This window comes from Ovis canadensis, chromosome 5, assembly GCF_042477335.2.
Source record: "Ovis canadensis isolate MfBH-ARS-UI-01 breed Bighorn chromosome 5, ARS-UI_OviCan_v2, whole genome shotgun sequence".
NCBI classification, from domain to species: Eukaryota; Metazoa; Chordata; class Mammalia; order Artiodactyla; family Bovidae; genus Ovis; species Ovis canadensis.
Genome location: NC_091249.1, coordinates 17,217,830 through 17,235,339, shown reverse-complemented (window position 1 = coordinate 17,235,339; position 17,510 = coordinate 17,217,830). Strand labels below are relative to the sequence as shown.

Below are 17,510 nucleotides of genomic sequence, written 5' to 3'. Positions count from 1 at the left end.
ACTTCGCTGGGACATGCACGAAGGCCATCCCGGCCCAGGGTTAGAGCTTCAGAGCAGAGTCGGTGGATGAAGTGACTGATTCCCCCAGCACCCCAGGGTCTTCCTTCCAGATTCTGTGGGGTCCTGAAATCTGCGGAATTCCCTGCCGCCTCGCAGAGCCCATGCAGTGCAACCCCTCTTCCCCGCCATCCCTTCTCATACCAGACCTCTCACCTGTGAGGGTGGGTTCAGAGAGACAAACCCAGTCAGTAAAAATAATTGAGAAGAACGTGCCGGTCAGCCCCACCCCTTCAGCTAGGCTGCCCTCAGAGGCGTGTGCTGGCAGGGCTGTGTCTGAGGGAAAGGTGAGTTGCCCCATGCCCAGGAACAGTCAGGGTGAGATCCCGGGTTCCCAGCTGTCTCCAGACCATCCGCTGTCTTTTTCATCTGGACCTTTACCCGGTGAGCAGCTTACAGGCTTAGACTCCTCTGAGGACAGCTGTGTGTGGGGAGTGGAGGAAGCAAGGGCCAGCTGGTGGTCAGTTCACGCTGGGCAGCCCCCGTGACAGACAGGTCCTCGTGGGCCAGGCGGCACACACAGCCCCGTGGTGTGGTCAAAGCCAGCGGTTCCCTGACCCTCACAGTTGGAGACACCTGAGAGATGTCTCCTGAGGGACACCCATCTTCCAGGTGAGAGCGTCACCCTTGGCAGTCCCGTGTGGCATGCACTGGAACTTGGCCCCACATGCAGGGCAGCAGCTGCACACAGCGACTCTGCTGGTCTGGAGCCCGGTCATGCTCGCATCTTGTCTGCATGGTTCATGGACCTGAGGAGGAGTGTCTTCTGCCCACCCATCTGCAGTTATGTGTCAAACTGAATAGCCAGGGTGTTCACAACATCTCACATAACCTTTGCCAGGAAAAATAGCTTCTGGCAGAAGTCAGACTCACCCACCAGCCAAACGTCATTCATCGGGTGGAAGTTCAAGTGTCGGGGGCAGAAGGCCACCTTCTAACTCACCCCTGGTGCAGGGAGCCCCAGTGATGCTCTGGTCTCGGTCCCTGCATGCCAGCAGGAAGGAAAAGCAGTTGGCTGCACTGCCCAGGACTCCTGTTCGCCTGCACAGAAGACCCCACTGCGGCGGCCCTGTCCTCGCCAGCTGGAGCCACAGGCGCAGTGACTGGACTGGGCTGGCGGCGGTCTCCTGCCCGCTCCCGCTCTGAGGCTGCACACGCTGCTGATTTTGGACTCAGCCTCTCCTCACATCTCCCAGGAGGCCTGCAACTTCCTTTCTCCTGCTGGGATTCTGCTGGCAGGCTTGGCAAGTGACACATTGCTGGGCTGGAGCTGGTCACATGCTCCGTAGCCTCTCGAAATGCAGGGCCTCACCACCCTCGTGTGGAGCAGGGTGTTCCAAGCAGCAGACACCAGGGTCCAGAGGCAGAAGCCACGGTCACAGCACCCTGACTTGGCCCCGGGGTGACAGTTCTCTTCTTGCTCTGCGGGAACCTTGCTCAAATCCCATCAGTGGAATCCAGACACCTGTATCCAGCAGAGCCATCAAAATCTAAGCTCTCCCCCTGGCTGCATGCCTGGCGTATTGGAGGGGCATGTTGGGTCCCTCTGAGCCCAGGGAGACCAAGGCCCACTTCTGATGATTTTTCTCTTAAAGCAGTGGTAAGAGTGGAGGCGGAGGAAGGGCTCAGGGATGGAAGGAGACACACTTCCGGAGCTCAGTGATGCCTAGAGTTTTGAGCTCACTCAGATGAGGCGGCAAGATTGTCACTACAGACCCTATCTGTTTTAGCTTCAGGGACCCCTTGACTTCACAGCCACATCACGCTGTTCTCGGGCTCTGTGTCCCTTGCCTGGCATGATGGTGACATTTGGGGTGGGCTCCACTTAGCAGAGGTTTCCAGTGGCCCAGAGCCATGGTGACATCTCCCATCCCCTTTCTGGTTCTTCCCATGAGGGCTGAGTGAGGCGTCCAAGGAGGCAGGGCCACCTGTCAGGAGGCACTCATCTCTGGATCACCTTCTCCAGCGTGTCACCAGCATTCTAGACACCTTCCAGGTGCCATGAGTCCACATGCCAGCTGTTGACAGTTCCCCATAGAGGTCTATGTCAGGGAGTTGTCCCAAGCCAGGGTTCACAGCAAACACCAGGGTCCTTTCCTGTCATCTCTAAAAGAATCCTTCATGTATTTGGTGCCCGTGCCTCTCATCCCTGAGTTCTAGCCCTGCTCCTGCCTGCCTTCTGCCCCCAGGATTGGTGATGGCTTTCCCTTTGCACCCAGTGTCGGTGGGTATATCTGTGACTGGACTCAGAAATGCCTCCTGGGATTCAGCATGGGCTCTGATGTTTGTTGGGAAGTGGGGTTGACCTGAGGTGACCAGCAGCGTCCCTGCTGTAGGGAGAGAGAGTGTGTCAAGCAAGGCACCATCCAGGAGACTTTGAACCCACTTCTCCGTGCTCGGCTTGGAGCCGCCTGCTCAGTTTCCCTCCACTCACAGGAAATAGCTGTTTCTTGCACAGCTGACCATGATGTTTGGGCAGTATGTCCACCACTGATTGCCATGGACATCCCTTCCCTCAGGTCTATTAACTGGTGCACGGGCCGCCACCTTTCTCGTTTGGAATGGTGTGTCTCTTACAGTGTCCCTTCCTTGTTGCCAAAATTGCAAATCAGAAGCTGTGAAGGACCTGAGATATCTCTTGGCTTGCAACCCAGCAAGCCAGTCCGCCAGCCAGATCACAAATACAAGACCCCAACCACGGCAAAGGCAGCAGCATTTTGCATGGGCTTCCCATGCCCTGATCTCCACAGCCAGGCATCAGATGTCAGCTTCGTGCAGTGAATTGTTCCGCAAGAGAGGAACCTCGAGTTTTAGGAGATACTGAACTTTTATGGGGCTGCTGGCACATCTTCCCCTCCTTCCCTCCAAAGAGAAAAGTGACTTACGGCCCTAGAAAGCAGTCACAGGTCTCACAGGGAAGGAAGCTGAGGGCTTTGTCTCTGCTGATGCGGATGGCTCCTGGGGGAGGTTTCCAAAGAGGCAGGACCACCTGTCAGGAAGCACCGACATCTCTCTGGATCACGTTCTGCAGCGTGTCATCAGCACTCTAGACACCATCCAGGTGCCACGAGCCTACGTGCCAGCTGTTGACAGTCCCCCTGGAGGGTTGTCCGTGTCAGGGAGTACGTGACAGGGAACACCTGGCTGTAGGTGTCTTTGCCCAAAGGGTCTGACTGTGCAGGAATGCCGAAAGTCCAAGAAGTGTTTTCTGACAAGATGAAGGCTGAGAATTGACCACAGATTGACAGTAGGTCTCCCTGATAGCTCGGTTGGTAAAGAAAGAATCGCCCTGCAATGCAGGAGACCCTGGTTCAATTTCTGGGTCAGGCACATCTGCTGGAGAAGGGATAGGCTACCCACTCCAATATTCTTCGGCTTCCCTTGTGGCTCGACTGGTAAAGAAATCACCTGCAGTTTGGGAAACCTGGGTTCAATCCCTGCATTGGGAAGATCACCTGGAGAAGGGAAAGGCTACCTATTTCAATATTCTGGCCTGGAGAATTCCATGGACTGTATAGTCCATGGAGTTGCAAAGAGTCACACACGACTGAGTGACTTTCACTTTGACTGACAGGGTCACTGATGTCCTTGCCAAGGGCTATGTTGTGTGAGGTGAAAGCCAAGAGGTGTGGTTTGGGAAAAGATGGAAAGGGAAGCTCCTGGAGACAGAGAATGAGAAGAGCTCTTTCTTGGAATTACCATACAGGGATGCAGAGAAATAGGGTGGCAGCTGGAAGCTTTCTGCGGGGGGAGGGGGGGTTTGTTTTTGAACTGTTAAGTTTCTCTGTGAATCAGATGTCAAGATGTTTTAACTTAAACAACCTTGTTCAGAACGTAGAGAGCTATTGGAAAGTGTTCATCTATGAAATTTTACGTGTTTATGGAGGAAAGATTTCTTCATAGTGAAAGATGTACGTCTCCCCACCCCTCTCACAGGAAGGGAATGTGGTACAGCTGGAGGTGTTAGTCAGGTGGCCATTTGGATGAGGACGGTTAAAGAGACGGTGCTGTCCAAGTATCTGCTGGGGGGGTCAGTACCTTTAGGGAGCTGCAGAACCACTGGCAAGGTCGTTGAGGGTCTTCTTATCAGAGGAGACGTCCCCCAGCCTGGCCCCCGCCTCCAGCTGAGAGCTGGCCTTTTAGAGGCCACGCTGTGCACAGTGAGGTCTGGGGAAGTGGATGGTGCGGGTCAGTACCACCGCTCCACCCAGGGCTCCAGGTCAGCTTGGCCAGTTAGACCCTTGGCAGGGAGTCCATTGGCTCTTGGCTATAGGGGTAGCTTCCTCCGTCAGACCCCGTGACTGTGACCCCCAGACAGGTCTGACCTTTTGTCCCTGATGGTGTTCTCTCTGTGTTCCCTTTCCAGATGGGAAGCCAGTGGAGGTGGACCCTCACCACATCCTCATTGAAGACCCCGATGGCTCGTGTGCGCTTATCCTGGACAACTTGACTGGTGCTGACTCTGGCCAGTACATGTGCTTTGCAGCCAGCGCTGCCGGCAATGCCAGCACCCTGGGCAAAATACTGGTGCAAGGTGAGCCCTGAGGGCAAGGCCAGGGTATGAGTGCCCAGGCCCCAGCCGATGGGCATTATAAAGGTATCCGCCCTGGTTAGGGGCACATGGATGGCATAGCTGCAGGGATGGTTGTGAATATCTGACAAGTCTGGGGGTGGGGTCCTGGTCCCTCATGGTGTCTCTCTGTGTCTCTGCCTCCATCTCTGTCTCCATCTCCTCGTCTGTTTCTTTCTCTGTGTCCATCTCTGTTTATCTGTTCCTGTCTCTCTCTTTCTGTCCCTCTGTCTCCATCTCTGTCTCTGGTTTTCTTTCTGTGTCTCTGTCTCTCTGTTTCTTTCCCTCCGTCTCTCAATCTCTCTCTTGTCTCCCCACATTCCCTGGGTCCTGCAGTCCCGCCTCGGTTTGTGCACAAGGTCCGGGCAGTACCCTTTGTGGATGGAGAAGATGCCCAGATCACCTGCACCGTCGAAGGGGCCCCATATCCTCAGATCAGGTGGGCCAGCTGGCTTGGGGGTGGGGCAGCCGAGGGCACGCAGGCCTGCCCTGGGGCTGTCCTGCCTGCCTGAGAGGTGCGGGTGGGCAGCCTGTTAGCTGGGTCAGGGCCGGCTAGGCACAGAACCGCCGCCTGTCCCGTGAGGAGTGGGCGTGAGAGGGCTGCGGCACATTCTGAACACGGCTCTAGCTGCTGTGACGAGGACATGGGGCCGGCTGTTCGTTGGGTGGGTGGTGTCCAGGAGGGTGGGCTCTGTGAGGATACTTGGAACTGTGGGATGGCTGAGGAGAGGGTCCTGGGCATGGGCGGGAGACCCACCTGACTGCCCTTGGGGCTGGCTGCAGGTGGTACAAGGATGGGGTCCTGCTGACCCCTGGGGGCAGATACCAGACCCTGAGTGAGCCCCGCAGCGGCCTGCTGGTACTGGAGATCCGGGCAGCTGGCACGGAGGATCTGGGCGTCTATGAGTGTGAGGTGAGGTGGGTGGGGTCGGGGGAGGGGGTTGCGGGCCTTGCCTGGGGAATCCCGCCTGGTCACTACCACCCGTGACCGCAGTGAGAGAGGGGACCCCAGGCCGCTGTCGCCCACTGTCCGTGTGGGGAAGACGGGCACCGAGGAGCGGGCCCTGGGCGGAGTCCCCGTGGTCCTCGTGGTCTGGGGCACTGGTGGAGGTCGGGGAAGGGTATGAGCTAGCCTTGGCCCTTCCTGGCCGCCAGCCTCCTTTGTGCTGTTGCTGCTGGCAGCCTGCAGGGGACACTGGGGTGCCTGCTCCCAAAGGCAATTCTCAGAGAAAGAAACAGACCCCCAGTCAGCTCTGGACCTGTGCTGGCCACACCCGGTGATTTAAATGTAAATCAGTTAAAGCCAACATTTAAGTAAAGATTCACGTCTAATTCATGTACTCAGAGCCCATGTGGCCACGATGCTAGACAGAGTAGGTGGAGAGTGTCCCCCCGTCCCAGGGAGCTGCTGGTCAAGGGACACAGTAGCTGGCCTGGTACCCTTACCCATGTGGCCAGGCTCTGCAGCTCCTGAAGTAGCTGCGGTGGGCCCTCCATGCCACCGCCGGCCTGTATGGCCTCACAGAGACTGCCCAGGCCTCTGGGGAGCCACAGGCTGGAGGTGAGCCCCTGCTCTATGCCCTGCAGTTGGTGAACCGGCTGGGCTCCAAGCGGAGCCGTGCGGAGCTGCTCATGCAGAGCCCCATGCTGCAGGCCCGGGATCAGCACCGCGCGGAGCGGCTCGCGGCCGTGGAAGGTGAGTGCTTCCGCGTGCAGCCCAGCCTGAGCTGGACCCCCACAGGCCGGGGCAGGGCCGGGAGGGGTAGGACCCTCAGCCCTTCTCGGCAGAGCACACTTCCGGGAGGAGGGAAAGCACGTTCGGAGGAGGGGACTCGGGACGGGGGCAAGCGCTGGCGGCCCGTCCCTGACTGGAGCCGCATATGTGGGGGCCAGAGAAGGGTGGGCTGTGAGCCAGAGCCTGGGAAAGGCTGACGGGGTCGTCTGAAGGGTCGGGGGGAATAACAAGCGCAGACGCAGGCCAGGCCTGGAGCTGCCTGCCAGGCCGTGTTCAGAGAGGTCTTCCAGGATGGGTGGCAGGGGCAGCCCCACAGAAGCGGGCTGCTGGGTCCCAGCTTGGCTCCTGGGAGAAGGAGCTGTGTCAGGGGCATGATCCTTCCGCAGCGCGCGGCTCTGGCTGAGGAAAGGACAGGGTGCGGTGGCTTGGCCTGGGCCAGGCTGGGAGGGGTCTGGGCTGCGGAACGGGCCTCGCTAGGGAGCAGCATGCTCCCAGGCAGGCGCTGAAGGGTGATGGGACGTCTCCCTCCGCGGCTCCAGGGTCCCAGCCAGGCTGGCTGGGATGGGGAGGAGGGCAAGTGGTGTCTGTTCAGTTCAGAGAGTGGCCTTACAGGGCTTGCAGGGCGGGTGACAGCCTCAGGGAGAGTTTCTCCTGGTCTGAGCTGACTTACCTGGAAGGGGCTGCCAGGACAGAGGCTGAGCCTCCCATCCTCGGGGGCATGCAAGCAGAAGCTACACTAAAACACCTGGAGGAGCTCCAGCTCTCACAGTAGGGCTGGGTTGGGATCTGTGTCCTCCCAAGTCCTGAAAGTTGGCTCCTCTGATGCCTTGAGCCCCCAGACCCAGTCCCAGGGTCCAGCGTGCGGGGTCTGCTGTCTGTCTGGACTCTCACTGAGTCAGCCATCCGGCCCCAGAAGCGCAGGCCTGGGGCCTTTCCCACTCTGTAGGGCCCGCCCAGAGACCCTTCCTCCCTCGTGGGCAGGGGTCCTGTTCGTCAAGCCCCCAAGGGCACTGGTCAAGCCGGCTCCCACTGGAGGCCCCCACGGCGTCTGCCGGCACCTCTGCCGTGCCCCTGGTGGTCTTACGTGGCGCACGGCAGGGCTCAGCACCCCGTCTCAGCGGTGACAAGCGCGTCCCATGGAGCTCTCAGTTCACTGTCACGACAGGCCTCTGTCTGGGCCCCGTGGACGCAGGGTCTGCAAGGGGCGGCGCACCCACGCCAGGAATGGCCTTGGCGCCTCACAAAGCAAGGCCAGTCCTCACAGCCCCTGGGACTGGAGCCTGCCGCCTCCTGCCTCCTAATCCTGTCCTGCGGCTTCATCACTAACCCGGTGGCTCTGCAGCCAGGACGGGCCCTGGCTGGCCCTGTGGGGTGGGGCGCTGCCCCCTCGCTTGTGAAACTGCGCAGGGCCGAGAGCCCCGCTTGGCATGGCTGTACCCCTTCCGTAGTCGCCAATACGCACTGGATCCCAGAGCCCCTCTGGTGGCAGGCTAGATGGGGAACAAAGGTGCCAGGAGTGTAGCAGCCCACAGGGGCGCTGCTCACCACCCCCAGAAGCAACAGAATGAGTCCCCGTCAGGGAGGATCAGGGAAGAGGCCCTGGATCGCTCACTGTCGTGTGCGCAGGGGGTGGCCTACAGGCCACAGACAGCTGGCGTTCTCTGGGTCCAGCTCCGTCTAGATACAGGGCATTGAGGCTGCATCCCATTCTCTCTCCCAGCAGGCTCCCCTCTCTCCAGGAGGCTGCTTGCTCAAGCACATGCAGGCACACACACAGTCACACACATGTGCGTGCAGACACACACATGCACAGTGAATGTGGCACCCAAGTGCCATACAGACACAGCTGGGACAGTTGTTCATTGGAAACAAGGCTAAAATAGTCACGGTCATCTAAAGAAGTCCTTTTCCATGTGGCTCAAAATCCCACAGACCACAGACTAGGAGGCTATGTGCCCTGGGCCACATCAACCCCTAAGCTTTCCCCCAGTCTGGTGAGAGGGACAGTTGAGATGTATGGGTGCCCCCCCCCCCTGCTGACAAGGCTGGGAGGGGGCATATCTGTGCCAAGCTTGACCCTACCCAGAAGCTACAGAGGAAAAGGCCTCCAGATTGTGGGGAGTAGGTGCTGCCGGGTCCTGGATGAGTCCCGTGCTATCTCTGGGATGTGGGTCCCTGTCAGCAACATGGGAGCCACAGGGCTTATCCTCTTGGCTCCAGGGAGGACAGCTAGGACAATCAAGAAACAGTTGAGTGTGTGGGATGCTCCTGGCTCGCTCAGAGCTCAGGACCCTGCTCAGACATCCTCAGGTTGCTCCCAGAGGGCCTTCTGTGGCCCGACGCCCAGCACTCATACGGGCTACCTCTAGGACTCCAGAGTCACTCTGCCCTGGAGAGAGGTCCTTTGGTCTTAGAATTCTTTGTGAACTAGGCACCAGCCCTCCACCTCCCAGTTTGGCTGCCAGACACAGGCCATTCCTTTCCCCTTTCTAGGCCTTGGTTTCTATAAAGAGAGGAACTTCAGGGCCTGACAAATACCCAGGGCTCCCTGGGTACATGGACTGAAGGAAGAGCTTGGATTTCTGTGTGGGCGGCCTGAAGAAGGCACTTACTCTCCAGGAAGCTCCTGCAAGACCCCTCAAGGGGGACAGGGCTTCTTGCCTCACGCGGGACCCATGGCCACCGCAATGCCTCATCCCCAGACCCTCGGAGGGGGCACCACCACTGCCTCAAAGGTGAAGGGCCTGGGGCTCTAAGCCGAGACGTTCCTCCCGGGGGGCACGCAGCCGAGCAGGGTCTGGAGCCAGTGTCCTAAGCTGAGCGAGTCACCACACTGCCGGGCCACTTGGATAGCGCAGCCCCCAGGGCTGGCTGGTCTGTAACCCTCGCTATTCCGACTGTTTTCTTTGTAGTCACTGAGCAGGAGACTAAGGTCCCCAAGAAAACCGTCATCATGTAAGTGCAGGCGTGTTCCTAACCCTCCCTCTGACTGCAGTGCTCCCTGCATGCCCACTAACCTCCCCGGATCTGGCCTGTGTAGCCTGGCCCCTGGCTTGCCTGACTGCTTGCTCCCACGGCCTTTGTTCACCACACAGACTGCCTGCACTTTGCAGACACTCACAGGGCATTCTCCTCCCTCCGAGGCCTTGCCTACCTCATTTCAAAGCTGTCTCTCCCAGGGTCTAGGCACCCTCTCCATGCCTCTGTTGTTTCAGCAGGGCCAACTTATTCTGCACATCCCAGGGCTCACCCAGGGCTTGGACTCTGAGTCATACTAGTCAGGGAAGAGCAAGGCCTGAGAGTTTCTTCTCCAGTGAGCTGGAGGCAGAATGCTGCCATCTAGTACCCTAGGATTAGAGCATTGTCCACGGGAGCTTTCCGTGATGGGAAGTGATTTATGCTTACCCCCCCCCCCCGACTCCAGCAGCCACTGGCTGCATGTGGCTACTGAGCGTTTGCCTAGTGTGGCTGAAGAATTGGATTTTGAAGTTTATTTTAGTTAATTTGATTTTAATTAAAATAGTGTAACCTTAGTGAACAGTAGCGCTCTAGGGTCCTTAGAGGTCTCCACACTCAGGCCTCACACTGAGAAGGTGGGGAAACAGGTTCAGGGAAGAGAGGAGCCTTGCTCGGGGTGGCTCCCAGTTGGAAGCTGGCTGAGAATTCGTTCCTTTGATGCCACAGCCACTGTCCCCTTCCCCACGCTTCAGTGCCTTCAAGGCTGAGGAAATGCCATACATGTCATTGATAATTAAAGAATACAAGAGGCCCAGAGCGGTCCAGGGCTAGGTGAACGCACAGAAGGCAGGACTGGTTTTGACCTGGATGACCTGGAAGGACTTGAGGTAGGAGATGTGTGAAGTGGAAGGATGGAAGAGCCTGCAAAACCTAGGAGGCAGTAAAAACTGATTTCCTAAAGCCAAATGTCTGGGAGGCTCTAAGATGCGGAACCTCTTAATTCCCCCTAGGCAGAAGACCTCCTGTAGGGGCTTGCAGCTGGTGATGTTGCTGCAGAACCCATCTTCAGACATTGGATACATCCCAGGTTAATCCTTCCCTGACTTTCTCCCTTCTCCCCCAGAGCAGAGTGCGGCCTCACAGTAGATGAGGCTGCCTGGGGCAGAAAGAAGTCCCATCCCTGGAGGTATGCAGCCATGCCAGAGCTTTCCACAGATCAGCTCTACACTTCATCTGTGAGGGGAGCATTGTTATTTACGTTTTATGAGTGAAAACATGAAGGAGCAGAGATGGGGCCAGGCAGCCCACTGGGGACTCATGTGTGTGCGAGGCTGGACTAGGTAACTCACAAGGCGCCCTCACGTCCAGTCTGTTCCAGGCTTAGGGAGGCAGTAACCCTCCCCCTGCAAAGACAGGTATCCCCTCACCTGAGGAATGGAGAGAGGCAGCTGCCTGGCACCGCATCCCTCAAGGGCACACCACACAGTGAGGAGCTCTGGGGAGCCAAGGGGTACCAGAAGGAGACCGGGCTTGGAGAGAGGCTCCTGCCGCCTGGCAGCCTCAAGTGGTGTGCCACTGGCCTCAGGGCAGGGGGCCTCCATGTCCTCATGGGGGCAGCAGTGAGCTGAGCACGGGGGTGCATTTAGGAGGCATGGACTCGCTGTCCTGCCTCAGCAAATCAGGCCACTTGAGGCCAGAAGATGGGTCCTTGCCAGGTTCCCCTGACATGTGGGCAGGCTCTGACTCAGGAACAAGCCTTGCGCCACTGAGCCTTGTGTGAAGCAGGAAGGCAGGCCTGCGGGCCTGAACAGGCCGCGTCTCCATGCCTCGGCTTCCCCACCAGTTCAGGGGGCAGAGCGTTTCCCTTTCGCCAGGGGAGGGCCAGTGGAGGCAGGGTCTGGTCCACACAGCTCTGTGCCTGTGCCATGAGTAACGGCTTCCAGTTGGAGCTGTGGGTTAGCCAGAAGCAAAGCTGAACAAGAGAGACAGTGCCCTAGCCGTTGCAGGCAGCCGGTAGCAGCACCGAGTTGTCACCACATGCATGCCGAATCCCTCTTCCTGAGCCCAGGAGGAAACGCAGGTCCTGGGGCCCAGGAGAGCTGTGTGACTGAATGTGTTCCTGCTCCCTGCGTGTTGCTCATTTCACCCCCAGTACCTGGCAGAGTTAGGGTGCTGGTTGGCAGAGGAGGGCCTGCGCTGACGGGGGTACTTCTGACTCTTGGCTCTGGGAAAGTCTCAAGCCCTTCTCCAGCCTTGTCTGCACCTGTCAAAGGGGATCCGACGCACCGCCCAGAGTTGCTGCGAGGTCCCTGGCCAGAGTCCCAGGCACGCTCACGTGCGCATGGACTTGCGTTCTCTCCCCTCATCCCCCTGCGGCCCCACCTGACCTCGTGGGCTGAGCTCACACCGCCCATGACAGCAAGGCCATGCCCAGGGCCAGGAGTCTCTGCCAGGCTTCACATCCCAGACTCAGAGGCCCAAAGCGCGGGCTGCACGTCAACACTCTGGCGTCTCCCTGCTCCGCAGTCCCTGACTGATGATCTCTGAGGCACCTGCCCTCTGAGAAGCACCCCAAACCCCCAGTGCCCTCCTGCCATGATACAGAGCACAGAGCAAGCGTGGGACTGATGAGGAAGGCAGTGTGGCTTGTCCCTCAGCCCTGTAAGGAGGGCTGGTGTCTCCAGAACAGGACAGCCACGCACAGGAAGGGAGCCCGGTGCATAACGTTACAGACCCGCCTGAGTGACGCTGCACGCGCCCCCGCATGCCTCGCCTCTCACTCGGAGGTCTGCACCCTGGGGCCCCAGTGTGCGCAGATGGCCAGACGGAACTCTGTGCTTCGGTTCTTTGGGTGGGCATCTGGGGCCTGGGCCCAGGCGCATGCGCAAGAGTTTGTCTATGCGGTTTCGCCACTTGCCTGCTTGGACACTAACCTGATCTCCCTTGCTGGCCCGCGAATGTGCTGACAGCAAGGGCGCTGGGTGAGGCTGTGGGGCTCCATGCCCATGTCCTCTCGGCCCTCTCCCCACAGAGAGGAGACTATTACCACTGTGGTGAAGAGCCCCCGTGGCCGACGCCAGTCCCCCAGCAAGTCTCCCTCCCGCTACGGTCACCCTGCCAGCCTGCCCAGGCCAGGCCTGCTGGCCCCTGAGCTGCTGCCCTCGCCAGAGGCCAGCAGACCCTCCAGGCCTGAGGCGGAGCCAGGCTGGCGGCCCGCTGTGCCCACTCTGTTCGTGACAGAGCCTGAGACCCACACGGCAGGCCTGCCGGGGGGCACCAGGCCCCCACCTAAATGGGTGGAGGTTGAGGAGACTATTGAGGTCCGGGTGAAGAAGACCGGTTCAAAGGGTGCATCTCTGGCCAGAGAGACGGCTGGCAGCCCTGAGGAGCTTCGCTTCACGCTGCCTGGAAGGGTGTCTGGAAGAGACCCCAATACAAACAACTCCAACAACAAGCTGCTGACCCAGGAGCCCCCGGCCACGGTCACCGCTGGAGAGCCCCTGATCGTCTGCGTGGAGACGGGGCCAGAGAGCCCTGAGCCATCCCCTCCCTGGGGTGCTGAAGAGGGAGCCCCACTGGACGAGGGGGAGAGAGATGCCTATGGGGTGGAGGAGCCGCTGGGTGCTGATGGTCTGCAGGGCCGCGACCCCAAGATCCTCACGCACCACGGCCGTGCCCTCACCCTGGCCGACCTGGAGGATTACGTGCCCCGGGAAGGGGAGACCTTTGGCTGCAGTGGCCCCAGGCCGAGTGCCGCTGATGACCCGCCCTGCGAAATCTCGGTGCTGCAGAGAGAGATCAGTGAGCCCACCGTGGGCCAGCCTGTCCTGCTGAACGTGGGGCGACCCCCAGACTCCCGGGGCCCGCCTGGCTTCTTCAGCCGTGTGCCCAGGCCCCGGGAGGCATTTCCACCAGGGCTGCAGGGCCGGGGCCCCACGGGCGTCTCCTTCTGCTTTCGGGAGGCCCGGGCCGGAGGCGCCACAACCCAGAAGCCTTCCTTCTGCACTCAGGTTCAGCGCTCCGCGGACAGCGGCCAGAGCAGCTTCAAAACCGAGGTTTCAACCCAGACAGTCAGCTTTGGGACTGTGGGGGAGGCTGTCACCCTACACATTTGCCCAGACAGGGACATGGACCCCAGCCCCTCCCAGGGCTGAGGCCAAGACCCTCAGGGACGGCGTGGCTGGGGCTGAGATGAGAGACCCTTGGACCTGGGACCCCCTGACGAAGCTGCCGTGCTTGCATGGGGCGGCGGGAAGAGGACAGCGGTGTTGGGACCCCGCCTAGCACCAGCATCAACTCACGACACAGCCGCCTTGGGTTTTCAATCAGGAGTCCCAAAGCTGGCACGCCTCGGACACGGGTGCTCTGACCTCCCCTGGCTATCCACCAACTCAGGACTCCAGCCTGCCCTCCCCTTCCAAACCAGGCGATTCCTACCTCACAGGACTTGGTCGTCAGCTGAGGACGGTGCACGCATCCGTGATCTCAGAGGCTTCTCAAGCTGCTCTGAGAGCATGGGCCAGACTGACTCGCAGGCTGCCGCTCCAGGCTCGGGGCTGCAGACACAGGGAGGGCACTCGGGCATCCTTCTTGCTCTGTTCACCAGGCAGGGGCCGCATGGGCCCTGTGTGTGCCAGCTTAGGCCCCCGTCCCAGTGTCCAGGCCTGGCCCAGCCGTGGCTCTCACGGAGGCTGGGGGGTCCCCCCGAACCACATCGTAGCCCTGAACACCTTTCTTGGCCTCCAGGAGGCCTGTGTGGGGCCCAGCTCTACAGGCCTCCTAGGCCTTCTCGGCAGGGTGGACCAGGGTCTGTGCAGGGGAAGCAGTCCCATCCGTCAGCCCTGATGATGCTAATAAACCAGTTCCTTGCACCGCCTCTGCTTTCCTCATTTTTGCTTCTCCACCTGGTGGTTCCGGCATCTCAGGAGGGACGGACCCTCCTGGCCCTGGAGACCAACCAATGGACAGCCCAGGCCCTTTCCACTGGCAGCCTGGGTGGACACCCACATCAGCCTGTGGGTGCTGGCCAGTCCTGCAGATCCTGGGGGGAGGCGTGATCGTTGGCCTTTCCAGCTTGCTCACACAAGGGCTCAGGGGCTGTCACAGGCGCACACAGTGTGGCCACGGTGTCCATAGTCATTGCCCCCAGTCTGCTGGGGGTCAAGCAGGTCATCCTGCGTCCTGTGAGCCTGGGTCCTTTGTAAGGACAGCCATGGGGGCATGATGGGTCGGGGTCCTTACGACCTCCTTGGAGTGGGGAAGCACAGGATGGTCGCCCCAGCGCCACGGACCGCAGACAGACAGAAGCCTGCCCAGTGGCCTCTTCAGCCTGGGGGCCCCAAGAATAAAGCAGATCACCAGGAGGGAGGCTCTGGAGCACGGGAGGGAGCTCCACAGAGGGGCCTTTTCTGGAAATGGAGCGGTGGGCGTCCCAGAACAGCCACAGGGGGACTGAGAGTCCAGTGGAGGAGGAACTGAATTGGGGGCTGAGGGCAGGAAACCAAGAGCCTGGAGGGTCTGAAGGCTCCCTTGGGGAGTTGTGTCGGGGGCTGGGGACTCACACCAGGTGAGAGTGTGGTGGTCTGTGTCGGGCTGGGTGGGGAATGGGGGCTGTGCTGGAGGCAGGAAGGCAGCCCACCCTGTGAGGGTCTCTGGGCTCCTGATCTGACATCCGGCCGTGCTTAGCTTTCCTAGAACGTGGGGCTGGACCCACCTGAGCCTGGGTGACCCAGTGCCCTCGGGTCCAGAGTGGGCTACAGAGCAAGGCGAGCCGCTGGATGACGGGATGGGACTGAGACCGAGGGGCCACCCAAAGTGGACGGTGGGGGTCCAGGCCCTGCTGTCCCTGTGGGAACTGACGTTCTCATGAGGGCATCTGGGAGACACCCTGGGGGTGGACCAGTCTAGCACTTGCTGCCTGGAGTGCCATCTCTGGCACAGACCCCTTCTTCTCTCAGGGGCCTCCACTTTCGGCGCTTCCTGAACCCAGCGGGTGGCTGGAGCGGGAGGGTGGGGAGGGGGGCCTCATCTGGGCAGTGTCCCCGTCCCGGGCCCCGGCCCCCCTCACTCCTGTGCGTCGACCTGCCTCTCCTACAGATGCTGCGGCCCCAGCCCCAGCTGCCCCAGGGCAGGAAAGCACATCCATCCAGAGGACACAGACATGCCCTGAGGCTCCAGGACCTTCCACAGGGGATCACAGCAGCCCCAGCCCCAGCCCTGGGGGGCCGCATCCGGAGCCCCCAGCTGTGGAGGCTGCATCCGGTGAGGCCTGGCAGCAGGTTGAAGGCAAAGTATCCCTGCTTCCGGGACCCCTGCCCCCACCCATAACCGCCCCTCCTTTCTGACCCCACCTTGGTTACTTTGGGTGCCCATCCCACGGGGTTGAACTGGCAGAGCCTGAGACCCCCACCACTCAGTTGGCTCTACGTGGCGGGGGTCCTGGACAAGGCTGCCCCTCCCTCAGCCTGTGGAACTAGATGCCGGGATGGGCTCCGGGAGGTCCTTCCCACTCTGGCTGCCCTTAGCTGCCAGCCTGGGTCCCCTGTGCTCCTGGGGAGGTGGGGAGGAAGGGAGAGAAGAGAGGAAGGGTGTGGGAATCGGGGGGGGGGGGGTGTGAGGGCAGAGCCTAGGGAAGAGCAGGGAGAGGGATGGGAGCGAGGAGGAGGAGGGGGTGGGGGGGGTGGGAAGTGGAGGGAAGGGAGGAGGACAGGAAGCGGCAGAAGTGAGCGGTGCCCCGGTGGACCAGACCCCCGGAGTGCACTGCGGGGCGCTAGCCCCAGCCCGGGGGTGAGGTGCCCGCGCACAGTTGGGAGCGCTGAGTCTGTGCTCAAGGACCCCGTGCTCTCGGAGCCCCTGCTCTGTCTGTGCTCCTGTCTGCTGGGCACCGGAGGCTGATGCAGCGACCTGTCCTGGGGAATTGTCCCCTGCCCTGTCCCAGGCTCCATCTCACCGGGCCCCTTGCCTCCCACCAGGCGAGCCTCCGAAGGCGCCTCAGCCTCACTCCCCCAAGGGCCTCGAGCAGACGGCTCAGGCACACACTGAGGCCCCAGAACGCACGGTGCCCATCCGGTAACCTCCCAAGCTGGCTGGGGGGCGAGGGGATGTCCTGGGAGCAGGCTGGGGTGTGAGAGAAGGAGAGCAAGGGGTGGGATCACAGCAGCCTGCACTCTCCTTACCAGCCCCACCCTTAAGCCCCAGGGCAGGGGGAGGCCACCCCTGGGGCAAGGAAGGGGGCGAGCTCCCTTCTTCACCTAGGACTGAGGCCACGGGCTGTATGTCCCCTCCCAAAGAGTGCTGCAGCCCCCTGAGTAGGCAGGGGGCAAGAACCCCATCTCGGCCTCCCATGCCCCAAGAATGGAAGGATGAGGCAGACAGCTAATTCCACTCCATGCCCCAGGATGGAGGGCACTGCCTGGCCAGGAGCAGGTGAGCTCTGGGACATCCACAGCCATGTGTTCACGGAGACCACACACAGGACGTACGTGTACCGGACCAGTGACACGCCTGCTGCAAGTAGGTGGGGGCCTGGCAGGTCGCACGTGTCCCTTCCATGCCCCAGGCTAAGGAGTGATTTCCATGGCAGGGCCGGCATAGCCACCTGGCATGCCCCAGCCTTACTGTGGCCAGGGCCCTGCTGCCTCTCTCCTTGCATGCCCTCAGAAGGCAGCGGTGACCAGGACGTCAGGGCCTTTTACCCCATGCAAAGTTGGCATATTCTTGTGGCCTGCCCACAGAGAGCTGAGGCTGAAGCAGCAAAGACAGAGGGTGCATTTCTGGACCATCAAGGGTGGGGTCCCTTCCCTTGGAGGAAGCTGGGCTCTTTCACCCTGGAGTATGTCTCAGGGCCTTCCTGGCCAGCTTGGGTAGCAAGACACACCTGGGGTTGCTGCCAGTCCACTGAGGTCTGGGTGTCCGTGAATGGAGGCCAGGCATCAGAAGATTTCAGCACAGAATAGGCTGTGGTGGACACAGCCTGGCTCCTGCCCACCGGCTCCTTCCCCCACCCCAGGCCCCCCGTCCATGCAGGTCACCATCGAGGACGTGCAGGCCCAGAGCGGCGGTATGGCGCAATTCCAGGCTGTCATCGAGGGCAACCCACAGCCCACAGTGATCTGGTACAAGGTAGGGGCAGGCCTGGGTAAGGGCCTGCCTGCGGGAGAGGCAGTGTGTGGCGCCCCTGCTGGCCTGGGC

The 17,510-nt window shown here is 60.6% G+C and overlaps 1 protein-coding gene across 19 annotated transcripts in view; it reads left to right on the top strand.

The window, feature by feature from the left end:
* Window positions 1-17,510, top strand: part of OBSCN (obscurin, cytoskeletal calmodulin and titin-interacting RhoGEF) — a 235,646-nt gene that overhangs the window by 205,663 nt on the left and 12,473 nt on the right. For 17 of the 19 annotated variants that reach the window (XM_069590448.1, XM_069590454.1, XM_069590449.1 and 14 more), the window contains 8 exons: window positions 4,424-4,591; window positions 4,964-5,066; window positions 5,411-5,540; window positions 6,215-6,323; window positions 15,417-15,581; window positions 16,292-16,388; window positions 16,717-16,832; window positions 17,329-17,441. In XM_069590448.1, the coding sequence (XP_069446549.1) occupies window positions 4,424-4,591; window positions 4,964-5,066; window positions 5,411-5,540; window positions 6,215-6,323; window positions 15,417-15,581; window positions 16,292-16,388; window positions 16,717-16,832; window positions 17,329-17,441 (1,001 nt within the window). Of the gene's footprint in view, window positions 1-4,423; window positions 4,592-4,963; window positions 5,067-5,410; window positions 5,541-6,214; window positions 6,324-9,274; window positions 9,318-12,351; window positions 14,197-15,416; window positions 15,582-16,291; window positions 16,389-16,716; window positions 16,833-17,328; window positions 17,442-17,510 lie in introns of those variants that run through there. The other 2 variants (XM_069590457.1, XM_069590459.1) reach the window with 2 other exon arrangements.